This window comes from Schistocerca serialis, chromosome 3 (genome assembly GCF_023864345.2).
Source record: "Schistocerca serialis cubense isolate TAMUIC-IGC-003099 chromosome 3, iqSchSeri2.2, whole genome shotgun sequence".
NCBI classification, from domain to species: domain Eukaryota; kingdom Metazoa; phylum Arthropoda; class Insecta; order Orthoptera; family Acrididae; genus Schistocerca; species Schistocerca serialis.
In genome coordinates this window covers 451,505,931-451,525,058 of record NC_064640.1, presented here as the reverse complement: position 1 = coordinate 451,525,058, position 19,128 = coordinate 451,505,931, and the positions used below count along the sequence as shown (strand labels likewise).

At 38.8% G+C, this 19,128-nt stretch overlaps 1 protein-coding gene across 2 annotated transcripts in view; it reads left to right on the top strand.

Moving 5' to 3' along the window:
- Window positions 1-19,128, top strand: part of LOC126470351 (protein FAM91A1) — a 164,085-nt gene that overhangs the window by 14,787 nt on the left and 130,170 nt on the right. For both annotated transcript variants that reach the window (XM_050098139.1, XM_050098140.1), the window contains exon 2: window positions 170-464. In XM_050098139.1, coding sequence (XP_049954096.1) covers window positions 170-464 — 295 coding nt within the window. The remainder of the gene's footprint in view (window positions 1-169; window positions 465-19,128) is intronic.

The following is a 19,128-nucleotide window of genomic DNA, read 5'->3' as shown; positions in this document are numbered from 1 at the left end:
GTATATGAAAGTAACACTATCATATTCACCAATGCCTTAGTATGTAATTCACAGTGTACCATACTTTAATAAAAAAAGTGTGTAATTATGATGCTGATCAGAACTCCACCTACATCCCCCTTTTTATCTTATGTGATCCAGATTCTATATCAGATTTTAATTTTTCTAGAGCCTTGGAAACTCGCAGAAAGAGTATGAAAAATGGATAGTCCAATTCAGCCTCGGAAATCAATTGAGATACAAAGGAAATCTCATCAGATTGGTTCGGAGAGATGAACGCCGTTATTATGAAGATGTGTTGGATTATAGCAAACAAAATTTAATGCTATATCCTTACCATCTATCTGATGTTGTTGTAAAGGGGCTAAGAGTAACACCTTTCCAATACTACACGGCAATGATGGAGAGTATTATGGCACAGGAGAAGAGCTATGATTCTCTTCCTAACTTTACAGCTGCTGACTGTGAGTACTGTGTGAGATATTGAAGATTCTCATGACTACATCCGTGTACAAAATATTTTTAGTTTACTTGCTGCATCAAATCTGGGTAAAATCTTGAGCTTTCGACAAAATCCTCCGTGTTTGTGAGGAACTACTGACTTTCGTGGCTGTTGTTGTGGTGACAACATAGCTGTCTTGTGACTGGTCAGTGTACATCATCATTATGCCATGCTGCCAAGGATTGTATCCATGCCTATGCTGGTGATGTGTCTGCTGTCTTAGGAATGTGAACAGTTCATTACATTTCTCTGCATCTTGTCAGCATCGGGAACTCGCTTCCATGCACCGCTTAGTTTATAGTCGCTATCCTGGTTGAAGTCGTTTTCACACATTCTAAATTCTACAGCTTCTTTAATAACAGAATCCAGGTATGTAGAAGCATGGGACTAGATATTAGTTTTAGCAGACTTTATTCTTTGTTTATTTGTGAGACTCCTGATTTCTAAAGTTCTCATTTTTTGTTGTGTCTCTGATGTTCTGTGCAGTGGTGACTAAAGGTACTGATAGACTGACTGATGTAGTTGGTTCCGCACTCACAATCAGGTTTATAAAGTCCAGGGAACCTGAGATTGAGACAGTACTTGACTGAGCTCAGTTTTATCAGTATATTGACAACACATATATGGCCAGGCCATGTGGCACTGAAGCTCTGGAGGAGTTCATGTATCCAAACATCTTATTTGCTGTTGAGGCACAGAGAGAAAAAAGCTAGGATTTTTAGACATTTTGCTTCAACAAAAATCAGATGGACGGTTTGGCCACTGTGTCTACAAGAAGTCGGTGCACACTGATTTTTATTTAAGTATGCAGATTTTCCAGAAGAGAGCAGTTTTAAGTGCTTTAATGTACAGGGTAGCCTAGGAGGAATGGTCAGTATTCAGGAATGTTACTGAACAAGTGCTTGTAGTTCTTAAGGTATGCATTTTAGAGCCCATGTTTATTAGATTTTTTTGCATCAAATGATCATTCTGATGTATCCCTCAGTACTGTTCCTGGGTCAGCCTATATATAGTTGCAACTGTTAGTTACAAGGACTACTTGGATTCCAAGATTAATCATCTGAAGTATTTGTTCAGAAGAATGACTGTGGAGTATATATAGTGTTAATGCTCTCCAAGAAACAAAAACACGATCATGTTGCTCAATCACATGCCAAACTATCTATTTTGTTTCTTTCTTCTGCATTACTACATCTAGAAAAATAGATCGTGTCCTGAGAAGAAGAGGCGTAAGACATATTTTCGGACCCCATAAGAAGGTAGAGGAGATGCTGTATCTAGTTAAGGACAATCTGAGTCTCAGGGTCGCTGGTATTTATAAGATTCCTTGTGGAAACTGAAGCAACTACATCAGTAAGTCTGTCCGTACTGTTATGTCAACCACTATGCAGAACACCAAAGTTACATTAAAAATTGAGAACTTGAAAAATCAGCTGTTACTGAGCACCCTGTCTCAAGTCAACACAGAATAATGTTTTATGAAACTAAAATCAGCACCATGCTTCCATATATTGGGATTCTGTTATTAAGGAAGCTGTAGAATGTAGAATATGCAAGAAAAATCCCAATGAGGAGAGCAGCTATGAAAGTAGTGGCGTGTGGAAGTGAGCTCTCAATGCAGAGAAGACATAGAGAAAGGTGCTGAGTTCTTTGTTATTATGAGAGCAAGGGCACCATCAGCATAGGCATGCATGCAGTCTCTGGTAGCATGACGTAATGATGATGTGTGCCAACCAATCACAAGCCGTCTATGCGCTATATGTGATACTGACAACAACAGCCACAAAATTCTATACTTTCTGGCAAAGACTTTGTAAGATTTTGTTAAAAGCTTGAGCTATTACCCAGACTTGATGCAATAAGTAAACCAAGAAAGTTTTATACGCTGTATAACTCTCTTCATAACTATGTGGAAACATAATTATTAAAAGTAAAATTGTATTTTCTTTTGTCAGTGTTATGTTAGAATAGTCAACAACATTTTTATTACTGAGAATGCAAATGACTTTCTTTGTTAAGTCATGAGTGCTGTATTCGAAAGTGAAATCAATTTTTAGTTATATGGCTTAGTTTTCATGACGTGTTATCCACTATTTATTGTATTCCTTGGAAACACCATGTATTGGATATTCTTCTGTAGCTTGACTTAAATATTCTTCGTATTTAAGTGTTAGCAAATTTTCAAAATAATCGAAATATGTACAGGAGTTGTCGTATATGGCCCTCAGTTCAGAAAATTACCTCCAGAAAAGAAGACAGTTTTATCGTACTGTGGGTGAACTTCGCTTGAACATGTGAATAACATTGTGGTCCCCCCCCCCCCCCCCCCCCCACCTTAAATGTCTCGGCATGAGAGTTCTGATAATTGTTGGAAGTGACTGCTTGTTCTAAATTTATGAAGGTTTGGGTTTTGTGCTAATTCAGAATAAATGGGTCATACTTGTGAAAATAAGAAATTATTTTATATGTCTTTAGAGAGTTAATGCTGAAATCACAAAAATAGAAACATTATTCTCTTGTAAAGAAGAATTTTATTTTGGGTGTAAGATTGCCAACTAGAAAGAGAACTGCCTTCTCCCACCTATGATATTCCTCATGTACTACACTCTGGACTGGCTGGTCAGGGAGATCCCATCACATTGCCTACCAGCTATGCTATATATTGTTCTTATAACTGGAAAAAAACCTTTGGATGGCAGTGTTATTTGCTAAACCTCAGGAAGATATTGTTTTTTTCTATTTCAGAAACAGAAAAAATACTTTAAAGTATTAATTCATGTGTGAAACCACAATCATATTGTGTGTGTGTGTGTGTGTGTGTGTGTGTGTGTGTGTGTTTTTGCAGTTATAATATATCAACTTTATTATTTCAGCTTTCATGCTGTAATGGAGATTATTCTGTATACCCTGTCATACTAAATTTTGAATTAAGTCCAATATCTTCTGCAGAGGGAAATTGGAAACTGATTATTCATTGTAAAATGGCATCATCAGGACAGAAGCTTTGGAATCTTCTTGGTGTTTATCATTTGTATATTTCTGTCAGTTTTGTTTGCAATTTTGATTACAATTCTTTCATAAATGTGCTAGCTTTTTAATTATTCAGATGGACTCTTTCTTACGAGTGTGGACTTTTCTTCTTACTGGACAAAATTCGACAATTGAAAATAATACCCTTAGATTGCAGAAGATAATGGGAGAAAGTTATAATAAATAATAAAACATTCATTGTAATAGTCTTTCATTATTTTTAAGAGACACAAAAAAATCTCTAGAAAATTAGGCATCTTGAAGGAGAAGAAAATTGAAAACAACAACAAACCATCCAGGGAGAGGATATCTGCATTATAAAACCCATCAAATAAACTGAATTTTTGACAGACACTTAAATAAAAGAAAGTACATCACACCACCACCCTCCCTGCCCCCTCCCCCTTCCTACGTCACACACACACACACACACACACACACACACACACACACACACACACACACAGAGAGAGAGAGAGAGAGAGAGAGAGAGAGAGAGAGAGAGAGAGAGAGAGAGAGAGTGTTCTTACAAAGAAAATGTATCTCATATTTCCAGATACAAATCTTAAAATGCTTCTTAAATATTGTATGCTGACTGACATATTGGTGGCTGCAGTTTCATTAAGGTGTCTGGCTTAGTATTTAGTATACAGTCTCACCTGCACTTCAGTTTATCAGTTCTGAGAACAAACACCCACTATCTGATTTCAAACTGTGATGAAGTTATATTGTGATTGCTTGATATTGCTCTGTGCACCCATGGAAAATATTAGCAACATATGGCTTGCCTAAGGAGGAGTTACAATTTCATATCAGCGGTACTTTCCATTGAACTAAATTATTCAAATTGGAATAATGGGCATGTATGAAATTGATAAATATAACTCGCAGCTGCCTATGGCCACACTGATGTAGATGATGAATGCAGGACTCATTATACAGTAACTACCTGCACTGATTACCCAATTCAAGATGGACCATAGCCAAGCTTCATTGCCTTTTTATTCATTGGTGCCAAGCTACTCTAGCCAACATGTCAGTTTATCAGTTACTTGCTGACTGTAACTCCTGCTGTTGTGAACATACTGTAGCATTTGGATGAAAAAACTTGGCCTGAAGATGTCCTGAAAATATTTTACTCATCTGCATCAACATTTTTGCCCTTCAACTCACTATATAGGGGAAGTTCTCATTGTGCAGCAGTGTAAATGCTTGGGTTGTTAAATAACTAGCTTCATATGTAATCAGAGATGTTTTCACAAACATCTGCAGAACCTGCACACCATGGAAATATCTATCAGTTAGTGTGGAACACACATACCATCTTTTCTCTGGTCATTCAAAATTACATGAAATTCCAACAATCCATCTACACAGTCCTTTGAAACTTGGCCATCTGTTGCCAATCTGTGGGATGGATGCCTTAGTAACTCAGGATCACAAAAATCCTATGGCCACACTGATGTAGAAGATGAATGCAAGACTCATTATACAGTAATTACCAGGCACCGATTACCTAATTCGAGATGGACCATATCCAAGCTTTTTGTTGCTTTTGGATTTGTTGGTGCCAAGCTACTCTAGCTAGCATGTCAGCAGCATTCTTCAGATAAATAGTTACGACATATAACATTAACATAATGTGACTATTGAGCTTAACAAAGTTACTTTTTAAAATTTTGATTTACATTAAGGAGGCCTCTGGTTGTATTGTGTGGTTAATCTGTAAATGCATATATCTGCAATGATGTGATGTTATTGCGAGATTTCAAAGTGCAACTGATGTTTGAAGATTAGCTGAATGTAGTGTTACATGAAACATGATATGAAAAAATAGCTAAAAATGTGCAACTCTCAGAGTATCAAATAAATACATTCAGAACAGTTGCAGGGAAACAATAAAAAATGCGTCTAAATAACAAAGTATTAACATTATGACCATTTGCAGAACATATCTTTCACCTTCATTAGAACACAGAGAAACACTACTGCCAAAATGGCAAATGATTATTGTATAATAGTATTAACATTCTCTTTGTTCTGTTTATATAAGCACAACATGGAGAAATATTGCCTAAATGCCTCAGCTTGAGATGTAATTTTTCTGGTCTCTTCTTCACAGTCTCTATCAAAGCAGTAGCTGGGAGCCAGCAGGCTATCCTGGGTTACCAACTAATTCCTGGCTATGGGAAATGTGTAAGCTTAATTTTGTAAGATAATTGACAGCTTTCTTTCTCTGTTGCCCAGTTTCACGGTATTTGAAATTTCAGTAACTCATTTGATTGAACCAGTGATGTTCCTTCTACAGTTTCAGTATTCCTTGTTAATCCAAACTGTCATGAACAAGAGTAGTGCTGTACAATAGGTTATAGCAGCCACTACAATTTCAAATGTAGCATGTGGCAACTCAGAAGTAGAAGATAAAAAAAACCTTCTATAATAATAATAATAATAATAATAATAATAATAATAACGTAGTTTTAGAATGAGGGCATTATCTAAATGGGGTGAAAGAGACAATTACAATCTCCTTCTGCAGTGCTGATGAACGTCTGTTTATCAGACTAATTATTAAAGTGCTGCGTACGCAAGACGTTGAAAGCTCAATAACTGTCATGTTAGTGCAAAGTCTTGAGTCTAGGAACTTAATTGCTGCTTCCATTCTGAAAATACTCTTCAGTTCAGGCATTTCTGGTGCTATTCATTTGGAAGTCAGAAGGTCCTATGCAGACAGCTTCTCATAAGTCTTTTTCAGTACCAAGGGGATTCTCGTTACTGTATAAATGTAAAGCAACATATAAATAACTCGTAGATAGATATGATGGAATAGAGTCATGATCTTTGGTGTGACGTCATAAGCGAGTGACTGCGTGTGAGATCGCTCTCTAAGTTTTCATATATTTTTAGGTTTCAGATACATATTTTAACGGTTTTTGTGATAATATTTACTATATAAGTGACATATTAGTGGTTTCTTCATCCACCTCTGCCTTTCTTGTGTTGTGACCTGATATTTGTGAGTGTTTCGTATCGAGCAACTTAACCTCTTGCCTGTGTTTACATTCCGCGCTGACCAGTTGCAGCTGTAGCGGCGCATCGAAAGCTAAATACTAATTAATTGTTTGTGTATAGTGGTTTATTTAGGAACTTTAGTAGTCTTCAACTGGTGTTCTTGGTATTTTCTGGTGAAATAATTTCAGAAGAACCTTTTGGGAACTGTTTTCAGCTTCATTACTGTGTCATTAGACGTTTGATTCTCTTTCTGTATTAGTCTTTTGCTATGTTCACATTTGTTGTTGATTAATACTGTTAATAATAGTAGTTACTTACCTTGTAGAGTAAGTTTGTGATTATTGTAGTCAGGTTTTTAACATCATCTTATTGTAGTAGCGGAACTTAGAAAAAGTAAAATTTTACCATGAGTGAGAAGTGTGGGCTTTGCCGTAGGTTCGTGACTAGTGGCTTGCAGTGTGAGACTTGTTCGAAGTATTTTCACTAGGGGGAATGCAGTGGGGAAGCCAGTGGGCATTCTGGTGAGATCCTCTCCTGGAACTGCAGGTTATGTAGCAAGAGTAAGTTGATAGAGGAGCAGGAGTGTAAGATCTGTGCCCTTCAGGTGCAGTTGAAAAACACACAGAAAGAGCTAGATAGGATGAGGAGGGAGAAGGGGGTTGGGGAATGGGAGCTGGCTGTTGGCAAGAGATCTGCTAGGAGAACGAGATTTTCAGATAGTTTTACTATTGGCGTTTGCAGTAGATATGATCAACTGTCAGAGTCTAGTGGAGAGGAATCTCTAGTAGCTGTAGATGTAGGGAGTATGCAGCAGACCTCAGTAGTTACTGTGCCTAGAACAGTTGCAAAGTCGAAGAGAAAGAAGTAGGTTCTGCTGTTAGGTAGTTCTCATGGCAGAGGTGTAGGCCAGCAGTTGCAGGAAGTGTTGGGGACTGAGTACCAGGTCACCAGCTTTGTGAAGCCTAATGCAGGATTGGCTCAGGTGACTGTTAACATAGGGGGGTTATGTAGGGATTTTACTAAAGAGGATCAGGCAGTGATTGTGGGTGGGGCTGGTAATAGTATTGATAGGGATGGGGAGTATGACATAGATGGTGACCTGGCAAAAAAAGCCACTCAGACTGGCAACACGAATGTACATTTCATGGGACTGTTTCAGCGTCATGATTGGCCTCATCTTAATACAGCCGTCAGGCGTAATAACATGAGACTTGGGGGTGCGCTGATGACAGAAGACGTGGGTCACATTTCAGTGGTGTCGGTGGAGTCTATCAGCAGGATGGGTTTCACTAGACATGGGCTGCACCTCAACAGGTATGGGAAGGGGAGGTTGGCAAAGCTTATAGGTGACAGCATAGGTGGGGTTGGTGGGATCACTCATGGGAAAATTCCTGCAGTAGTGGGTGTTAGAGCTGCACCTTTTTTAGATTGAAGTCAGCTGATAGGTATTCCTGCTTAAGGGAAGTCTCTCTAACAAGGGAATCACTTTTGACAAAGCTTAGGTATCCGAGTAATGAGAGAATTAGTATATTTCATCAAAATATACAAGGTATTAGAGATAAAGTTAGTGAACTGCTTATAGATGTTGACTCTGAAATTATTGGTATATCAGAACACTTCTTAAATAAGGAGATAGTTCAGAGGCTTCCTTTACCAGGATACAGCTTGCCTGGCAACTTTTCGAGGAGCTCTTTGCGGTGTGGGGGAGTAGCCATGTATGTGAAAAATGGCATCCCATTTGAGTCAATTGATGTTTCAAAGTACTGCACTGAAAGGTGTTTGAATGTTGTGCAGGTGTGGTTAAATTTAACGGAGCTAAACTCCTAACTGTTGTTATTTATAGATCCCCAGACTCCGATTTCACAACATTTTTGTTAAAGCTAGAGGAGGTTCTTGGTTCACTTTATAGGAAATACAAAAAGTTAGTTATATGTGGTGACTTCAATATTAATTGTATAAGTGATTGTGCAAGGAAGAGGATGCTGGTAGACCTCTTTAATTCATATAATCTTATGCAAATCGTATTCTTTCCAACGAGAGTGCAAGGGAACAGTAGAACAACCATAGACAACATTTTTGTTCATTCCTCATTACTAGAAGGGCATTCTGTTAGCAAAAAGGTGAATGGCCTTTCAGATCATGATGCACAAATTTTAACTTTAAAAGATTTTTGTGCTGCAACACATGTTAAATATAGTCATCAGCTGTTCAGGAATGCTGATCCAGTTGCTGTAGAGACCTTTGTAAACCTTATAAAGAAACAAGAGTGGCAAGATGTTTATAGCACTGATACAGTAGACGATAAATATAATGCTTTTCTTAAGACTTTTCTCATGCTGTTTGAAAGTTGCTTTCCGTTAGAACCTTTAAAACAGGGTACTAGCACAAACAGGCAGCCTGGGTGGCTGACTAGAGGGATAAGAATATCTTGTAGAACAAAGTGGCAATTATATGAAAACGTTAGAAACAGTCAAAATCTAAATGCAGCAGCCCATTACAAACAGTATTGTAAGGTGCTTAAAAATGTTATTAGGAAGGCAAAAAGTATGTGGTAAGCAGATAGAATAGCTAAGTCTCAGGATAAAATTAAAACCATATGGTCAGTCGTAAAGGAAGTTGCTGGTGTGCAGAGACAGGTCAAGGATATAGAATCAGTGGGTAGTGGGAATGTCCGTGTTACTGATAAGTCACATATATGTACAGTATTTAATAATCACTTTCTGAATATAGCAGGTGAACTAAATAGAAACCTAGTCCCAACAGGGAATCATATACCGCTCTTAGAAAAAAGTGTTCCGAGACTGTTACCTGAAATGCTCCTCCATGATACTGACAAGAGATGGATTGAGTTAATAATTAAATCACTAAAGACCAAGAACTCTCATGGATATGACGGGGTATCTAGCAGAATACTGAAGTATTGTTCTATGTATGTTAGCCCAGTACTTAGCCATATCTGTAACTTTTCCTTTAGGAGTGGTCGGTTTCCTGACCGATTAAAGTACTCGGTAGTGAAGCCACTTTATAAAAAGGGAGACAGGGATAATGTTGACAATTTTAGACCTATTTCTGTGCCATCAGTGTTTGCTAAAGTTATCGAGAAGGTTGTATATACAAGGTTACTGGAGCATTTAAATTCACATAATTTGCTGTCAAATGTACAGTTTGGTTCTAGAAATGATTTACAACTGAAAATGCTATATTCTCTTTTCTCTGTGAGGTTTTGGACGGATTAAACAAAAGGTTGCGAACGCTAGGTGTTTTCTTTGATTTAACGAAGGCTTTTGACTGTGTTGACCACAAAATATTATTGCAGAAGTTGGACCATTATGGAGTAAGGGGAGTAGCTTACAATTGGTTCGCCTCTTACTTTAAGAACAGAAAGCAGAGGGTAATTCTCCGCAATATTGAGAGTGGTAGTGATGTTCAGTCCCAATGGGACACTGTTAAGTGGAGCGTTCCCCAAGGGTTGGTGCTGGGGCCACTGCTGTTTCTTATTTAAATAAATGATATGCCTTCTAGTATTACAGGTGATTCAAAAATATTTCTGTTTGCTGATGACACCAGCTTGATAGTGAAGGATCTTGTGTGTAATATTGAAACAGTAACAAATAATGTAGTTCATGAAATAAGTTCGTGGCTTGTGGAAAATAATTTGATGCTAAATCACAGTAAGACTCAGTTTTTACAGTTTCTAACTCACAATTCAACAAGAACCGATATTTTGATCAGACAGAATAGGCATATTATAAGCGAGACGGAACAGTTCAAGTTCCTAGGCGTTCGGATAGATAGTAAGCTGTTGTGGAAAGCCCATGTCCAGGATCTTGTTCAGAAGCTAAATGCTGCTTTATTTACCATTAGAACAGTATCTGAAATAAGTGACACTTCAACACGAAAAGTAGTCTACTTCGCGTATTTTCATACGCTTATGTCGTATGGTATTATTTTTTGGGGTAATTCTTCTGATTCAAAAAGGGTATTTTTGGCTCAAAAACGGGCTGTTTGAGCTATATGTGGTGTAAGTTCGAGAACGTCTTGTCGACCCCTATTCAAAAATCTGGGAATTCTGACATTGCCCTCACAGTATATATATTTTCTTTAATGTTGTTTGTTGTTAGCAATATTAGCCTATTCCCAAGATTTAGCAACTTTCACTCAGTTAATACTAGGCAGAAATCAAATCTGCATGTAGAATGCACTTCCTTGGCTCTTGTGCAGAAAGGAGTGCAGTATTCTGCTGCATCCATTTTCAATAAGCTACCACAAGAACTCAAAAATCTTAGCAGTAGCCCAAACTCTTTTAAGTCTAAACTGAAGAGTTTCCTCATGGCTCACTCCTATTCTGTCGAGGAGCTCCTGGAAGAGCTAAAAAATTAAGCAAATTCCAGTGTTACATTGTTGATTTTCTTCATTTAAACTTACGACTTGTCACCTGAATATGTTTTTTTATATTTCATTTTATCTGTTTCTAATATCGTGTTATAATTTCATGTATTGACTCGTTCCATGACCATGGAGACTTCTCCTTAATTTGGTCCCACGGGACAATAAATAAATACATAAATAAATAAAAATAAATAAGAGGGTGAGATATGTCCAGGAGGAGCATGTCCTAAATCGTGTTCACTCATCTTGATTAATGTTTTCCATGGTTTCCCTGTATCTGAGTATATGCTGGGAAGGTTCTTTTAAAAAAAAAAAACGTGTCTTATTTTTTCCCCTTTTCTGGTACACCTGCACTTAGGCTTTGTCACTACTGACTTCGATGTTGATGAAGTGCTACTGTTATTTTCATTCCTTTCTGAACCAGTTCCTCTTTGAGTGGTAGCCACTGTTTATACTGTATACAGGATTTCTTGATAAACTATTCTCCCTTTCAGAGTTGAAAGAGCAGTCTTAAAAGGGTTTCTGTTGGAGGCTGGTCCTGTTTGTGGACTACTGAACTAGTGTGTGTCACTGCTGAATGAATGGCACTTGAAGCAGATTCTTATGAGGATAGAGTAATGGTTCATTGAGTTAAACGTCAGTGCATTTTTGTGTGTTTTTTAAAAAATTGCCACAGTTATCACCAGTTTTTAATTTTTTTAAAAAAAGTACCATAAGATTTCTTGCTTTCTGGCAGGATACGAACATTATTTGATTGCCACATTTGAGGATGTTACTGTAAAGAGTTGCAGGGCACTGATTATCTTTAAATGCCACAAAGGTAGAGCTTGAGAGACAGATGAGTTATGCCTGTTACAATTGTTTCAAACGATTATGTGGTTTTGTCATACACATCATGGGACATTTAGGATAGAAGGGATAGTTGTGTGTTGGTGAGACTGGAATTTGTCTTCTTTGTGTGCCCTGATATGCACTTCAAGTGTGCAAAGTATAACAGGATAATGTAGTGGTGGTACTCAGAAAGTGGGAGTTTAACTAGATGGTTATTTTTGTGAAGAGGAGAATGTTCAGTATGATGTATTTTGTGTAGTCAAGTGTGCAATATTTCATTAAGACACAAATATTGTTGCATGTGTGTGGAAAATTATTAAAACATTTGTTGTTGCAATCTAGTTGGAATCTTAGTAACAGTAGCATAAAATACCCAACTTCCTTCTCTCTTGCTGCATCCTGCTGTCGTTTCTAGTTTTATTCACTAAAACTGTCATCTCATTGTCTGCTGATATGCTTGTGCTTTAGCTTGCGAAATTCTCTATTGGAAGTGCTTCATCAGTCATCTTGCCTCCCTACTTTTCACGTTTTGCTTATCTTTGATAACCCAGAGCTAGTATAGGAATTGTTTCAGTAAGAGTACTGTGCTGCTATGGCATTCTACTGTCCATTATAAGCAGTTATGCTGTTGAAATGACTGGCTCATTTGTGACTTCCAAGAGTATTAGCATACTATTGTGATATCCTGGCCTAGCAGTTGTGAAAATCTCTTCACAGCAGTGCTGACCACAGAGTAATGCCCATCTTGTCACCTGATTAATGCTCGATCCACACTATAAACCTAGCATCACAGCGGCTCTGTCTTCACTATGCTCTTGTCTCATTCTCACTTCACGTTGTTGTTTTGGCCACATGACTCATAGACTCATTTGGGCTTGTTATTTGACCATGCTGTCTCTGTTGCACAAGTTCCTCTTGTTGTTATTCTCCTGTTCACAATTGGCAACTTGCCAGTCAGTCAGTTTCTGTGGATTCTTGAGTCATTCCCGTCTTGTCAGACTCAGATCACTGTAGTTGACGATAGCAGCATTCCGTGGACACCAATCTTGTATAGCTCATTTAACAACAGCAGCAGCAGCAGCCCTTTCACCGGCAATTTCAACAACAACAACAACAACAACAACAACAAAGTACCAGGAGCAGCAGCAGCAGCAGCAGCAAACTGAATTGCTCCATCAGAAAATTCAACTTTTGAAGGAGCAGCTGCATGTTCCAGGGTACCCATCACATGTAGGCAGTGGTCACTTTTCAGATGGACAGCCACTCACCAGTGTTTCCACCTTTTAACAGTGCCAAAGAGGATTGGTACATGTATTTGGAGTGGCTGCAACAGTACTTCACTTCCTAACGGGTCTCTTACGATGCCCTCCAATGATTGCTCTTCCTTTCTTGGGCTTACTTCAAGATGTTTTTCTTACTGAAGAAGGTGGCTGCCTTCTCAAATCCAGTCACACTCACTTTCAGGGAGATGCATCTGTTGCTTTTGATTATTATCTGCAATATTTCCATGTGGTCACATTTGACTCGAGTTTGATCTGTGCCACAAACAACCTTGTCAGTCATATGACTCATGGGTGACTGACTGAATGCCTCATGGCTTGACCACAATTAGCAGCAGTCTAGCTGCCACATCGTGCCATGTGGGGGAGGAGGACCAGAAGGGGTGAAATACTTGTGAAAATTTTCTCTGATGAAGGTGTTGCGATTCATCGACTTATGATGTGTTGATGGCCTCTGAACAGTCAGTCACACCCTGTCATTGTGATCTTCCATCTTGTCCTGACTGCTTCGCAGCACATCCGTGTGTGGGCTGTCCAGATAGTTGAATGCACTGCACCTGCTGTAGCAAAGATGGACATCTCCGACTGGTCTACCATAAGCTTCAGGCCATTCATTCTCCAATCTACACTTGGGTCAAGGGTGGTGTGTGAACTTCAGGCAGGTCTTGCCAAGGGTGATCCTCATTCTGCCAAGTTGTTTATTGACCTCACAGTTATCAGTTTAAAATGTCCATTTCTAGGTGGACATGGGAGCTACCGTTTTGTTGGTGAACCTGCAAACATATGCTCGTCTGAGTTGGTCGCAGCCTCTTATACATTGGTCATGTGTGGTTTATTTATTTATTTATTGTTCTGGGGGACCAAATTAAGCAGAAGTCTCCATGGTCATGGAACGAGTCAATACATGAAATTATAACACAATAGTAGAAACAGATAAAAGTAAATATAAGAAACATATTCAGGTGACAAGTCATAAGTTTAAATAAAGAAAATCAACAGTGTAACACTGGAATTTGCTTAATTTTTCAGTTCTTCCAGGAGCTCCTCAACAGAAGAGAAGGAGTGAGCCATGAGGAAACTCTTCAGTTTAGACTTAACAAGAGGTTCTCAAACTTACACCACATATAGCTCGAACAGCCCGTTTTTGAGCCAAAAATACCCTTTTTGAATCAGAAGAATTACCCCAAAAAATAATACCAAATGACATAAGCGTATGAAAATATGCAAAGTAGACTACTTTTCATGTTGAAGTGTCACTTATTTCAGATACTGTTCTAATGGTAAATAAAGCAGCACTTAGTTTCTGAACAAGATCCAGAACATGGGCTTTCCACAACAGCTTACATTCTGTCTGATCAAAGTATCGGTTCTTGTTGAATTGTGAGTTAGAAACCGTAAAAACTGAGTCTTACTGTTATTTAGCATCAAATTATTTTCCACAAGCCACGAACTTATTTCATGAACTACATTATTTGATACTGTTTCAATATTACACACAAGACCCTTCACTACCAAGCTGGTGTCATCAGAAAACAGAAATATTTTTGAATCACCTGTAATGCTAGAAGGCATATCATTTATATAAATAAGAAACAGCAGTGGCCCCAGCACCGACCCTTGGGGAATGCCCCACTTAACAGGACCCCATTGGGACTGAACATCACTACCACTCTCAATATTGTGGAGAATTACCTTCTGCTTTCTGTTCTTAAAGTAAGAGGCGAACCAGTTGTAAGCTACTCCCCTTCCTCCATAATGATCCAACTTCTGCAGTAATATTTTGTGGTCAACACAGTCAAAAGCCTTCGTTAAATCAAAGAAAACACCTAGCGTTCGCAACCTTTTATTTAATCCGTCCAAAACCTCACAGAGAAAAGAGAATATAGCATTTTCAGTTGTAAATCATTTCTAAAACCAAACTGTACATTTGACAGCAAATTACATGAATTTAAATGCTCCAGTAACCTTGTATATACAACCTTCTCAATAACTTTAGCAAACACTGATGGCATAGAAATAGGTCTAAAATTGTCAACATTATCCCTGTCTCCCTTTTTATAAAGTGGCCTCACTACCGAGTACTTTAATCGGTCAGGAAACCGACCACTCCTAAAGGAAAAGTTACAGATATGGCTAAGTACTGGGCTAACATACATAGAACAATACTTCAGTATTCTGCTAGATACCCCGTCATATCCATGAGAGTTCTTGGTCTTTAGTGATTTAATTATTAACTCAATCCATCTCTTGTCAGTATCATGGAGGAGCATTTCAGGTAACAGTCTCGGAACACTTTTTTCTAAGAGCGGTATATGATTCCCTGTTGGGACTAGGTTTCTATTTAGTTCACCTGCTATATTCAGAAAGTGATTATTAAATACTGTACATATATGTGACTTATCAGTAACACGGACATTCCCACTACCCACTGATTCTATATCCTCGACCTGTCTCTGCAGACCAGCAACTTCCTTTACGACTGACCATATGGTTTTAATTTTATCCTGAGACTTAGCTATTCTATCCGAATACCTCATACTTTTTGCCTTCCTAATAACATTTTGAAGTACCTTACAATACTGTTTGTAATGGGCTGCTGCATTTAGATTTTGATTGTTTCTAACGTTTTCATATAATTTCCACTTTGTTCTACAAGATATTCTTATCCCTCTAGTCAGCCACCCAGGCTGCCTGTTAGTGCTAGTGCCCTGTTTTGAACATTCTAATGGAAAGCAACTTTCAAAGAGCACAAGAAAAGTCTTGAGGAAAGCATTATATTTATCGTCTACTGTATCAGCACTATAAACATCTTGCCACTCTTGTTCCTTGATAAGGTTTACGAAGGTCTCTACAGCAACTGGATCAGCTTTCCTAAACAGTTGATAACTATATTTAACTTGTGTTGCAGCACAAAAATCTTTTAAAGTTAAAATTTGTGCATCATGATCTGAAAGGACATTCACCTTTTTGCAAACAGAATTCCATTCTAGTAATAAGGAATGAACAAAGATATTGTCTATGGTTGTTCTACTGTTCCCTTGCACTCTCATTGGAAAGAATACGGTTTGCGTAAGATGATATGAATTAAAGAGGTCTACCAGCATCCTCTTCCTTGCACAATCACTTATACAATTAATATTGAAGTCACCACATATAACTAACTTTTTGTATTTCCTATAAAGTGAACCAAGAACCTCCTGTAGCTTTAACAAAAATGTTGTGAAATCGGAGTCTGGGGATCTATAAATAGCAACAGTTAGAAGTTTAGCTCCGTTAAATTTAACCACACCTGCACAACATTCAAACACCTTTCAGTGCAGTACTTTGAAACATCAATTGACTCAAATGGGATGCCGTTTTTCACATACATGGCTACTCCCCCACACTGCAAAGAGCTCCTAGAAAAGCTGCCAGCCAACCTGTATCCTGGTAAAAGAAGCCTCTGAATTATCTCCTTATTTAAGAAGTGTTCAGATATACCAATAATTTCAGAGTCAACATCTATAAGCAGTTCACTAACTTTATCACTAATACCTTGCAACCGGCCACGGTGGCCGTGCGGTTCTAGGCGCTGCAGTCCGGAACCACGGGACTCCTACGGTCGCAGGTTCGAATCCTGCCTCGGGCATGGATGTGTGTGATGTCCTTACGTTAGTTAGGTTTAAGTAGTTCTAAGTTCTAGGGGACTGATGACCTAAGATATTAAGTCCCATAGTGCTCAGAGCCATTTGAACCATGTTTTTTAATACCTTGTATATTTTGATGAAATATACTAATTCTCTCATTACTCGGATACCTAAGCTTTGTCAAAAGTGATTCCCTTGTTAGAGAGACTTCCCTTAAGCAGGAATACCTATCAGCTGACTTCAATCTAAAAAAGGTGCAGCTCTAACACCCACTACTGCAGGAATTTTCCCATGAGTGATCCCACCAACCCCACCTATGCTGTCACCTATAAGCTTTGCCAACCTCCCCTTCCCATACCTGTTGAGGTGCAGCCCATGTCTAGTGAAACCCATCCTGCTGATAGACTCCACCGACACCACTGAAATGTGACCCACGTCTTCTGTCATCAGCGCACCCCCAAGTCTCATGTTATTACGCCTGACGGCTGTATTAAGATGAGGCCAATCATGACGCTGAAACAGTCCCATGAAATGTACATTCGTGTTGCCAGTCTGAGTGGCTTTTTTTGCCAGGTCACCATCTATGTCATACTCCCCATCCCTATCAATACTATTACCAGCCCCACCCACAATCACTGCCTGATCCTCTTTAGTAAAATCCCTACATAACCCCCCTATGTTAACAGTCACCTGAGCCAATCCTGCATTAGGCTTCACAAAGCTGGTGACCTGGTACTCAGTCCCCAACACTTCCTGCAACTGCTGGCCTACACCTCTGCCATGAGAACTACCTAACAGCAGAACCTACTTCTTTCTCTTCGACTTTGCAACTGTTCTAGGCACAGTAACTACTGAGGTCTGCTGCATACTCCCTACATCTACAGCTACTAGAGATTCCTCTCCACTAGACTCTGACAGTTGATCATATCTACTGCAAACGCCAATAGTAAAACTATCTGAAAATCTCGTTCTCCTAGCAGATCTCTTGCCAACAGCCAGCTCCCATTCCCCAACCCCCTTCTCCCTCCTCATCCTATCTAGCTCTTTCTGTGTGTTTTTCAGCTGCACCTGAAGGGCACAGATCTTACACTCCTGCTCCTCTATCAACTTACTCTTGCTACATAACCTGCAGTTCCAGGAGAGGATCTCACCAGAATGCCCACTTACTTCCCCACTGCAACCACCCCCCCTCCCCCTCCGCCTCAGTGAAAATACTTTGAACAAGTCTCACACCACAATCCACTACTCACGAATCTACGGCAAAGCCCACACTTCTCACTAATGGTAAAATGTAACAGTTATTGAAATAAGAAAACTACTGTATTAAGTTCCACTACTACAATAAGATGATGTTAAAAAAACTGACTACAATAATCGCAGACTTACTCTACAAGGGAGGTAACAACTATTATTAACAGTATTAATCAACAACAAATGAGAATATAACAAAAGACTAACACAGAAAGAAAATAAAATGTCTAATGACACAGTAACAAAACTGAAAACAGTTCCCAAAAAGTTCTCCTGAAATTATTTCACCATAAAACACCAAGAACACCGGTTGAAGACTACTAAAGTTCCTAAATGAACCACTATACACAAGCAATTAATTAGTATTTAGCTTTTGATGCTCCGCTACAGCTGCAACTGGTCAGCGCGGAATGTAAACACAGGTAAGAGGTTAAGTTGCTCAATACAAAACACACACAAATATCAGGTCACAACACAAGAAAGGCAGTGGTGAATGAAGAAACCACTAATAAGTCACTTATATAGTAAATATTATCACAAAAACTGTTAAAATATGTATCTGAAACCTAAAAATATATAAAAACTTAGAGAGCGATCTCACACACAGTCACGTGCTTATGACATGATACCAAAGACGTATAATGCAAATGGTGACAGAGTCCTCTCTGGGGTCAACTCACAATCACTGCTGCATACAAAATGGTCACACAGCTGATTAGGCTGTTTGTTGTCTATATACATTTAGCCAGAAACATTTTTGGTCTGGATGCCTTGTTGTTGTTTGGATGCTTCATAACTGATGAGGTTCAGGTTGTCTTGACATGGTTCCCTTCTGGGAACTCGATGACCTTTGTGCCACTTTCACACTTACATTTCAATGTGTGTGGCGTGCTCTGGCCCACAAGCTATTGCAGTCTTTCATTTTTTCCAGGTCACTTTTCCTTCCCCTTCCTTCTCCCTCCCTGGCCTTATTCCTTTCCCTTTATCCCTTCTTTTCCCTCTCTTGGTGTTCTTATTTATGTCAGCCGGGCTATCTTCCTGACTGCATTTTGTGTTGCAGTTTTAGTTTGTTTGCTTTTCCTCCTCTTTTTTGGCTATTCTTTTTTGGTCTCCCTCAGATTTGAAATCTGTAGTGTGAGCCAGATGGGGAAGAACTCCCTCCCTAGTGTCTTTGGTGTGGGTTCCTCACCTCCTCCTTGTCCTCCTC